At 46.5% G+C, this 10,912-nt stretch overlaps 1 protein-coding gene across 1 annotated transcript in view; it reads left to right on the forward strand.

The window, feature by feature from the left end:
* The window catches only part of SBF2 (SET binding factor 2), a 301,018-nt gene that overhangs the window by 233,177 nt on the left and 56,929 nt on the right, over window positions 1-10,912 (forward strand). The window contains 5 exon segments of the mRNA XM_018555287.1: window positions 5,609-5,779; window positions 6,901-7,157; window positions 8,722-8,891; window positions 9,454-9,527; window positions 9,640-9,835. Of these exon segments, the coding sequence (XP_018410789.1) occupies window positions 5,609-5,779; window positions 6,901-7,157; window positions 8,722-8,891; window positions 9,454-9,527; window positions 9,640-9,835 (868 nt within the window).

The raw sequence follows: 10,912 nt of genomic DNA on the forward strand, positions 1-10,912 counted from the left end.
TCTGTCTCCCCCGGTCCCCTAACATATCCTTCTTTTACTTCAGAGGTATGAATCTGCATCAATGGAGGATTCCTTTAAAGGGAAGCTAAGGGCTCGTCCTTAGCACAGCATTGCGCTTCACACGCGGGATCTATGCGTTTAGCACAACGATATGGCGTGAACGGCCGCTAAAGTACATCTGACGCCAAAACTTTCAATGTGAATCATCGACGTTGCATGAGTCCATACGGAGCCCAGGTGTTGTATCCTGGGAAGGTCACATCAGCAGAGCATTGCTGGGAAATCTCATCTGTAATCTCGCCTGAGATCCCCCTGAGATGATGTGCATGGTCACATGTGCCAGAGTTCCAGGAAGTAAAGCGAGATATAGTAATCTGCCCTTAGTTAAAATGGCCACTATGAGAAGAATGGGGAAGAAAAGAGAAATGAGGAATGTAAAGAATACAAAGCCAGCAATTATCTAGAAGTATCTGTGTGTAGATTGTCTTCACTGAACATTTCTAAAGGCGTCTCTGTCGTCATTTTAAAGATCTGGGTGAACTTCCTCTTTAAAGGAGAACTATGAGGTGAGTGCTTTTCACTCCCCTCATAGTTCTAGCCGACCTGTGACAATGCGCCTGTCACAGGTCGGCTCAGTAGATCGGGAGGTGAGCGAACACATACCGGCGTTCGCTCACCTCTCGATCCTGTCACAGCTCTCTGCCGTGACAGGGGAGGGGCTGGATTCCCCCCTCCCCGCTCCGATCCTCCAGCGCTGACTGGCGGAACGGACGGGGGAGGGGGCGGGTACAGCTAGCTCTGCCTTTAGATAGGCAGAGCCAGCTGTCAGTCACGCAGCTGGGCGGATCCCGGCACAATTGTCGGGATCCGCTTCAGCTGCTGCGTCTCAGAGCTTGTGGTATACTGCGGCGTCTCAGTATATAGAGAGCTACAGCTCGGGGTATACTGAGCCTAGGGTGACGGGAGGACGCTAGTTTGTGTCCTCCCGTTACCCTAAGGAGAACTATGGGGAAAAGACTTTACCCTATAGTTCTCCTTTAATGGTAAAATTTCCGAACACACGCACGTATGTTACCGCGGCACCTGACATCATCTTGTGCTGACCTAGCTCCAGCGCTCTCTCAGCACCTGGCTGTGAATTGTAGGCGGAGCTTGCGCGCCTTTATCCCACAGCCTGGAAATAGCGGTTTTGTCTTAGGCGGAGATTATCCAAGTGCAATGCGGAATATGTTTATCCCGCGTTCTAATCCTTCTGTTTTGGCAGCTGGACGCGCTCTGCCAAATGCAAAGTTAATTAAAAAGTTTTCTGCATAATTATGGAAAAGGAAAAAACCTCTCCTGTGTCTTTGTTTGTGGTCGCTGCCTGCGGGAGAATCATTGGCGGACGAGGCCGGTATTTGGGTGGTTGCAGTGAGGAAATTCTGCATGTTGTAGAATAACACAAGAAGATGAGAGAACATTGGGGGTCGGAATTTATCAAAGCTGGAGCAGACAGAAACTGGAGCAGCCGTCCATGGCAACCAATCAGCTTCTCTCTGCAGTTTGCTGAGTTTTGAAAATGAGAGAGAGAAGCTGATTGGTTGCAGTGCAAATCTGCTCCAGTTTTGATAAATTCCCCCCATTGTATTTATTGTATTGACAATATATGGGGATTTTGTATATATTTTCTTGTGGTCAGGATAAAAAAAAATACAGTTGAATAATATATTTCTAGTCCAGTAAATATGAAATAATACATATGAATATTTTTTTTTTCTGACCAGCAGGTGGCGCTGTAGGTTCCTTGTCACACGTTTACCTGTCTGTTCTTAGCTGCTCTGTTACAAGCAGAATTTCAGGGAAAGTCATTCTTAACCCTCGCTACTAATGTTCCCCATGGTCCCTGTGTGTGTTGTAAAGTAGTCACCGGTCCAAGCTCACTCCCGGGATGGACTACAATCTCACGTTTAGTTTTCTAATTTGTATTGCGATTGTAGTCCATCCTGGGAGGGAGCTTGGAGCGGTGACTACTTTACAACACACAGTGACATGGGGAACAGACGTAGCCCCCCTCCAGAAGGAAGGACAGTGTCGGCACCAATTCAGAGATGATTGGAGGATCTACAGCCGAGTGATACACAAATAACATACATTGTTGTTAATAGTTAAGGGACTTGAATGTATTTTTAAGATATAACTCCGGAGTTTAGTGTCACTAAACAAAGTAAGTTTAAACCGCTGTTAAAGCGTTTTCTTTTTTTAAACTGTTTGCCTATATCTACTGCTTGATAGCCGTAGATATAGGCAAAAAAAACGGAGGGTTTAGAACCCCTTTAAGGTAGAGATCCTATTTAATATAAGCCGTAGTCTGGTGCTAGGAGATGTTCTGCAGCGACGAGCAGCAGCTTACTGGCGGCCACATTGAATATTAATCGGCGTGGCGGTCTGGAGAAATGACCGTTTGGCACAGTTATGTTATCCAACAACTTACCTTGACCTGACCTTAATCTTTATATTTGTGTTTAGCGAGCGCTGCAATGTCTAACCGGGACACGGAGTTCACACAGCCCAGTGTGATGTACAGCGCCTGTGTAACCAGCTCTGTGTACTGTAACGGGGGCCACATTCTTCACATCTTTATGTATCGGGTGCAAAGGGAACGATTAGCCGATTGTCAAATAACAGAAATTCTTATTGATACAATAAAGTGGAACCAGCGCGCTCTTAATTTGAATGCCACAATACAACATCGTTATTATAATATCCCTACCGATCAATTGTAGTTTCAGGTAACTGAAGTGTATCTAAAGCCAAAAATAACTTGGATTGAGTAGGGAAGAGTGGGAGGGGTGGAAGCAGGGAAGGCAAAACCTGAGCAGATTAAACGTCAACTAATAGCCAAGAAATGCTCAGAACTGAATGCAAAACAATAACAGAAAAAGAGGGCGATACCAGGAAAGGGGGTGGGTGGGGAGGGGTCAGTGGCCTCACAAGGGGGGTGCGGCCATTGCAGGGGTGACACCAAAATGACTGATAGTCATTTTGGTGTCACCCCCTCTAAAAAGTCGGGCACTCGGTTATGGACCAAGAGCCCGACAGTTGCACGAAAGAGGAGGGGATCCGGCGGCATTCCTCATCCCGCCGGGTGAACGTCCCCTACTCTCTCTGCCGGCGTCCATCACCAAGATGACAGCCGGCAGGCATCAGATGGTCACGCGTGATGACGACACTGCGGGGTGTCTCTAGACCGGGTGTCGCCCGGTCTGGAACCGGGTGATAAACCGACCTTGGGACACCCCTGGGGGGGTCATGTATTAGGACCCATTCACACCACATCCAGATCACCTCCAGACCAGACCATATTGTTTCTGGACCCAAAATGCATCCTAATGTATCCCTATGCTATTTCTGGCCTCTGTTCACACCAGCGCAGTCCGTTCCAGACCAGAAAAATACTGCAGGTCTCGTTTTGTCTGGCCTGGAATGCACTGGAACTGCGGGCAGGTTCACAACATTTTCTGGTCCAGATCTGGTGATGATGTGGTGTGAATGGACCCTTAGGACTAGCACTCCGCCACCTATGAATGACTTGTATCTTAAACACTTAAAACTCTTTAAATGAAACCATAAGTTGCCCATTGTGCAATATAACGCCTTATAGCGGCCCGTTATTAGAAGGTGGAAGCCGTTGTATACCCTAAATTACTGAGAGGTATCGGGATTTTCTTGTAACGGGTTGTTTTTGTGCATAGTACGCTTTTGTTATGTTCAAGGAAACTGTTTGCAGCTCCCACAAGAAGCCGGCTGATCATCTTCATTGTTTCCTATAAATGGGATATTTTTATCCTCTGCTGTAAATAGTTTTGGGAAAGAGGAATTTATTGATTGGCTTTTGCAGATGAATGATTGATGTTTTGTAAGATTGATCTGCCCTCTACTGGTAAAACTTTATATCCAGTCAGTGGAAACAGTGCAAACAACGTCTCCGTTATTAATATTATCAGTAGGCACGGGTCAGCTTATTCATAAGGCTTCAAGAATGTTGTTTTCACTGCTAACATTAGTGTTGGCTAGTAATGAGTTTGTATTATATTTAAAGTTAGTTTAAAAGTACATCTTGGACTGCCCCCTGCACAGAGTGACAACGGTTCTGTGTGATTTTCACTGCTGTCACCCTTTTGCTGGAAATGATTTGGGTTCTTCTGGAAGGATTAACAGGTAATAGAACTAGGTTTGCCGGGGGACACAGACAACCAAAAACTGCTGTGTTTAAACTACCTGAATGCTCCCCCATGACAGTCTTAAGAAGAACCCAATCGAGGTAATATCCGATGCTCAAGCCGCAGAAAAACTCCCTTTAGCTTCCTGACTGAGTCAAAATCTCCTTCATTTGTGTCTCACACGCTCCCCTACCCAGACGCTGCAGCTTACAGTGTGGGGGTTTCAGTAACAGAGGCATTGCGGTCAATCCAGAAAGCAGTGGGCGGAACTAGGTGTTGCCGGCTGCTGATTGACAACAGACTTATCAATCAGCAGTGATAGCCACGCCCCCTGCAACATCTCATACCATTAGCAGAAGCAGGCACAGCCTAAATGAGGGTGACAACTCTGCTCTGAATTCAGGAGCAGTGAAGCATGGTGGCTACCCCATCACAGGAAGCTGCATCAGGTGGGGTTCACTGGCAGCATCAACAGGCGTTTGTGTTACTTTGCAGTGGGACTAAGAGAAAACTGTGAGTGCAGATGGTATTGTAATTAGGTGCTAAAGCATATATATTCTGGGATGTTCCCGGTCTGCAGAGGTCATGACTTGGCCTCCAAATTCTCCAGAACTCGAACATCTGTGGGATGTGCTGGAAAAACAAGCCCGATCCATGGAGGCCGATCACCTCACAACTTACAGGACTTACAGGACTTGCAGGATCTGCTAGTGACGGCTTGTTGCCAGATACCACAGCAGACCGTCTGAGGTCTAGTGGAGTCCATGCCAGGACGGGTCAGGAAAAGGAGGACCTACTCCATATGGGACGGGTGGTTATAATGTTATGGCCGATCAATGTTTATGTATGGAGGTACTAAAGTGGTGAAAAAGGTTACATCGCGTTGTGGTTAACATGGCGCAATAGTTGTTTTACTTTAAATGTTGTAACCCTGGTATTGGGTCAGGTGCCTGCAATTCCAGTTAGGTGTTGGGTAACTCGACACAAGCGGCGTCAGCTTCTTCCATACACCATAGAGCTCTGTCACGTTCTCAGCAGAAGAATGTAATGAACTCGGAGACAGTGGAGGAGAGAAGAGGCCGGTCCATGGCTGACGTCTCTTACTCATCCTCTCTTATCTCTCTTTCTTGGAAGAGAAAAGTCAGAACTTGGGGAAACATTTCTAGATGACGTTGGCTCGTTCTTGTTGTTGTTGACTGAGTCACGTACAAGATGTTTTATCCAAATGTTGTGTTTAGTGTCTTTTTTTTTTACAATTTTTTAATTATTCCTGACACATAAAAAAAAATGCTTATCACCTTTTCCACAGAATGATTCAGTTGAGTCATCCTGAGAATGTCATGTGTTGCTGGTATATCGATGACAGGCAGAGATTTGTGTGTAAGTTAACGTTCTGTTACTTTTCGCAGAAACTGTCTCCTGGGGTCAGCCAGTTCGCCTACACATGTGTCCAGGATCACACCATATGGGCCAATCAGCAGTTCTGGGAGACGACGTTCTATAACGATGTTCAGAACCAAGTACGGGCCCTTTACCTGGCCTCTAAAGAAGCCAACCAGGAACCGGCTTCTAATGCTAAGGTGTGTATCCAAACTTCTTTAAAGCTTGGTTGAAGTCTCACACCTTTCGTACATCTCGCATGCAAAATGTCTTACATGACCTTTTATCTGTTATGGAAAATGCTGCTTTCTGCCCTCGCACTGCAGTGCTCTATGTGTGCATAGCTGATACACAGCCACACCCCTCATCACAATCACGCAGAGTTGTATTGTAGAGAAGGGGAGGGGCGTGGCTCCAGGTTTGCTCCATTGCTGAGAACATTGGGTGTAGCGCTGGTTCCTACTGAACGGCACAGTTATATTTACACCTGTGCAGCTGTAGTAAGAGGACAGTGAAGGAAAGAATGGAGGTTGTAAGTACAAAGCCCATCTGATGGCATGTCTCATTCTGTGACTTCAGTCGGGCTTTGAAGTGTACCTGTAGTCTTTAAAACATGCTATAGAGCAGACAGGTCGGATAGAGATGCAATGAGCATAAGCTGCATGTTTGCGGCGCGTAAATGTTATATGGCCAAATGGATGTTGGCACCTTACCATCACACCTACGCTACAAGGCCAAAAGTATGTGGACTTCCCTCCAATTTTTTTACAGCACACAAACATATTTTAGATAACTGTGGGCTTCCAACCTTGTGGTAACAATTTGGTGAAGGCCATTTTCTGTTCTACCATGACTGTCTCCTGTGTACAAATCCAGCTCCATAAAGACATGGTTTGATGAGTTTGGTTTGGAGGCACCCAAGTGGCCTGCACAGAGACCTGACCTCAACCCTACTGAACACTTTTGGGATGAAGTGGAATGCTGATTGTGTTCCAGGTCTCCTCACCCAACATCAGCACCTGACCTCACAAATGCTCTTTGGGCTAAATGGACAAAAATACCCCCAGACGCACACCATCACTTTGTGGAAAGCCTTCCTAGAGGACTGGAGACTGTTATAGCTGCAAAGGGTCTGAGTGGCCAACTGCTATGGAAAGAACGGAACAAGCACATAGAGGATACACGGTCAGGTGTCCACAAACTTTAGACATATATAGTGCAGTTCCTCAGGAGATGAATGGCTGCAGTGCTTTTCGGACATTGTTGAAGCACCTTTGTGATATGCTATGTCATTGACTTATTGGTGTCCTCGTTTCAGGAGAACGGAGTGGAGAGTTCAGAGGAGAACACGGTGATGGACATTGCAGCAGAGCAGCTGCGTCTTTGGCCGTCACTCAGCAAGCAGCAGCAAGTGGAACTTGTACAGAGCGAGGAAAGCACCGTCTTTAGCCAGGCCATCCACTTCGCCAACCTCATGGTGTACCTCCTAGTACCCTTAGACACCAGCAAGAACAAGCTGCTGCGGACATCTGCCGGTGGCGACTGGGAGAGTGGCAGTAATAGTATTGTCACCAACAGGTGAGTGGACAGAAGTCGAGGGATGTACAAAACACTAATCATTATTACCAGTATGTCAGTAAGTAGGCTTTCAGAGGAACACTTAAAGAGGACCTGTCAGAGGAACACTTAAAGAGGACCTGTCGGAAAGCCTTCACATTTCATACTTGGCATATGATGAAATATTGTACCAGCAGAGGTAATCTTTGAAGAAAACCATCAACACAATTATGAGAGCCAGATATATAGACAATTGTATGCGGCCGTACGCCGCCCTACGCTCACCCGACCTGCACGTCCGTACGGGTGCGTGTGTCCCTGCTCGGACGCAGACAGGATCCATCCTGTCAGCGTATTAGTACGGACACCCGCACCGACGTGCAGGTCTGGTGAGCGTAGGGCGGCGTACGACCGCATACTCCCATAGAGAAGGACAGGCTGCTGCTTATAATCACACGCAGCACCTGTCCTTCCCTAGAGCTGCACGATACGGCCATCCACGCAGCACGGATCTGTACAGGCCAGCATGTATCTGTGGGAATGAAGCCTAAATGAGCAAGGCTTCCAGAGGGAGCAGAAGTTGAAAGTCCTTGTGGATAGTATCCTCAGGACTGGAGGCTCCCTATAGACACACTTTAGGTGGTTGGAAGGATTGAGACCGTACTATTGAGTCCTATCTATCCAAACGTTAGCCTGTAGGACAATATTGGGTGCAACCATGGTTGTCTCACTTCCCTTTCTGCATTTACTGTAATGTGAAATGAATTCAAATTAAATGGGGAGATTGGTGTAGCCAGCAAATCCGGTATAACCATCCCACCACTAGACGGTGTAGGCAGCTGGTTGCTGGTATATCCATTCACCATCCACCAACTGGACTGACCATTTAGTCTCTTTCGGGCCACAATGGGTTAAGGCCCCCCTCCTGAACCTTGCCCAGCCCACCAAATGTAAAATATTTTTTTGTTTGTGCTTGGTGGAATGTTCGGCCTGTCTTAACGTCGCCACTTAGATTAAATGTCTGATCGCAGCTCGATAAACAATGGCTGAAGTGGGGGGTTGATGTCATTGTTTGTGTAGCTGTGTATCATTCTTCGACAATGACTCGCAGCCGTTGTCCCTATAAGATGAAATTGTACATGGCCGTGGCATCGTCCCCGTTTCCCCGAGACGCCGGGCTGCGTGCGCTATAATGTGATCTGGACGACTACGAAGCATGTTTTGAATCATGTTGTCAAAATAAATCACTAACGATGGAACTTTCTGATAGATGTTTTGGCCTTTTAAGTGCTATCAGGGGTATTCGAGGTATTGCAAAATGGCAGATTAATCCTTCGGAGATCTATTTGTAGTATATCATTTGCTGCATAATTCAGCAATGAGATAAAGTCCACTGATTGCTTAATCAGCCAAGAAAAGGGAATTTATATCAGGAACCGTCCAGTCAATTATGGCAATTCTGCATTTAAAGTGGCCCGGTCATGAAAGAAGTACGGTGCTGCCATTACATGCCTCCATCTGACATCTGTCTTTATATTTTCCTCCTACAAAGCGTAATGCCTTTAAACCTGTTTGTGTTTCTCAGCATTGCCGGCAGCGTTGCGGAGAGCTACGACACTGAGAGCGGGTTTGAGGATTCGGAGAACGATATTGCCAACTCGGTGGTCCGATTTATCACGAGGTTTATTGACAAAGTCTGCACAGAGAGCGGGGTGACCCAAGATCACATCAAGAGCCTGCACTGTATGATACCAGGTACGCCTCCGCTGTTAGTAGGACAGGTGAGGGAAATGTTTACTGCAAAGCTCCGCCCCAAAACATATAAATCATTGTTCTGTTAGTTACACGGGTAAAGACTGCATGGTGGAGTTGTCTTGCTGTCGTCTCCTCTTGGGAGGAGATATGCAAATAGCCAAATGCCTTGATGGGTAGATGTCAGTCTGGAACATTCCTACGAATGTTTTTGCATGCAGACCACCCTTGGTAATACTCGCATGTGATGCTGATCCTCCATGAATGAAAGAACTGAAATCCAATGATTGAAAGGGGCGGGCCAGGGACAGTCAGGCTGGGGAGGAAAGAGCTAGGCAATGCCAGCCAGAAAGAGACGGGCTCTATCTGACTTGCTGTAGCTTCTATTGAACATAGTGTGAGCAGTTTTAGCACAGGAGAGGAGTCTGTACCACTGTGCAAGAGAGAAGGGAAGGCGGGAGTTCAGCTGTAAATGGAAATATTGATATATTTTCAGTCAAATTGTTGCTCCAAGGTTCATGGCACTCCCGAATGCATAATCGTATTATCATCCTGTCTTCACCAGGTATTGTAGCTATGCACATCGAAACCCTGGAGGCTGTACATCGAGAGAGCCGAAGGTTACCGCCAATCAAGAAGGTAATGGCGACTTCAGGGGGCTGTGTTTTCGCAGATTTGTAGTCTTTTGACTTTGTGGTTCTAGAATATATCCAGTTTAGATTTAAATACAATGTCTGTCCTTCCTTCATAGTCCAAAATCCTCAGACCAGCCTTGCTTCCTGGAGAAGAGTTTGTCTGTGAAGCTTTGCGTGTGCTCTTGGACCCTGACGGAAGAGAAGAGGCGACTGGAGGAATGCTCGGAGGACCTCACATCTTGCCAGCAGAGGGCGCTCTCTTCCTTACCACATATCGTATCATTTTCAAAGGCACTCCGCATGACCCATTAGGTACCTAAAACTTGGCTCATTATTGGTTAAAGTGTAATTCCAACTTAAAGTAACTAATGGGGTATAGGCTCAGTATAAATCTGAACAATGTAAATTATTTCTCCTTCTTCTGTATCTTTAAACTGCCCTTGTAGTTTAACATACAAATTCTGTAACCATTCAGCCGCCAATGCAGCCAATCATTTAGCTAGAAACTTGCGTTCAGTGTCAACGGGAAAGTAATGGAAACTTGGTGGCTTCCGCAGTAATATAGTGACAGGTACACTTGATCAGATCAGTTGGTTTCCGGTGTCATTGACTCGCGCTATGTGCCGATCGTGACTTCTTTCCAGTGAGCCGCGTATCCGCGAGCGTATAAATTGTTACTCTCTATTTAATTGCGCAGCGGCCTCCAAAGTAAACCCAATCAAGGCTTGTTCTCCTGTTACGACACAAGGCGATTAACTTCTTGGACCACCCAACGGTCTTGTGTGAAGAGCTTCCAAGTCAAACACAAAGCTGCATAAATATCTCGCCGCTTTTTCCTCTCCTCTCTTGGCGGAACGCGAGAATGGTTTTACGCTAAAGAGGAAAAACACTGCAGGGTCCTTTAAATATATCTTCAGTATCGGGAGCTCTTCCTGCAAATTGGGGACAGATGTCAAGGATACGCTGGAGGATTAATGGGGTCTGATGTAGGTAAAGAATAGGGGAATGTCATCAGGCAGGTCCCCAGCTGTGACATCACCGTCACCTGCACTATGTACCCCTCTACAAATCCACAATGAGCATTTCTGCCATACTGTCATGTGCCCTCTGTCTATATTGTAGAAGCCCCTCCTGCTATAATGGTATCCCACTGAAGGGGCAAGGGGAGGATAATGGGAATTGCATTGACCCATTCATCTGGGGTCTGTTGGTAAAGTATATGTAAAGTCATGGAACAGAAGAGCGCGCTATGACGTTCAGACTGTTTTTTACTCATATGAAAACACACGCTCTCAACCCATGCTTCACCCAGAATGGCTGCATGCATTGAGGGGAGTGGCATGCTTCCGCACTGCTGCCATGGCTATGGTGTTGGCAGCGAGGCTTCTG

This window comes from Nanorana parkeri, unplaced genomic scaffold (genome assembly GCF_000935625.1).
Source record: "Nanorana parkeri isolate BGI_ZX_2015 unplaced genomic scaffold, ASM93562v1 scaffold10, whole genome shotgun sequence".
Taxonomy (NCBI): Eukaryota; Metazoa; Chordata; class Amphibia; order Anura; family Dicroglossidae; genus Nanorana; species Nanorana parkeri.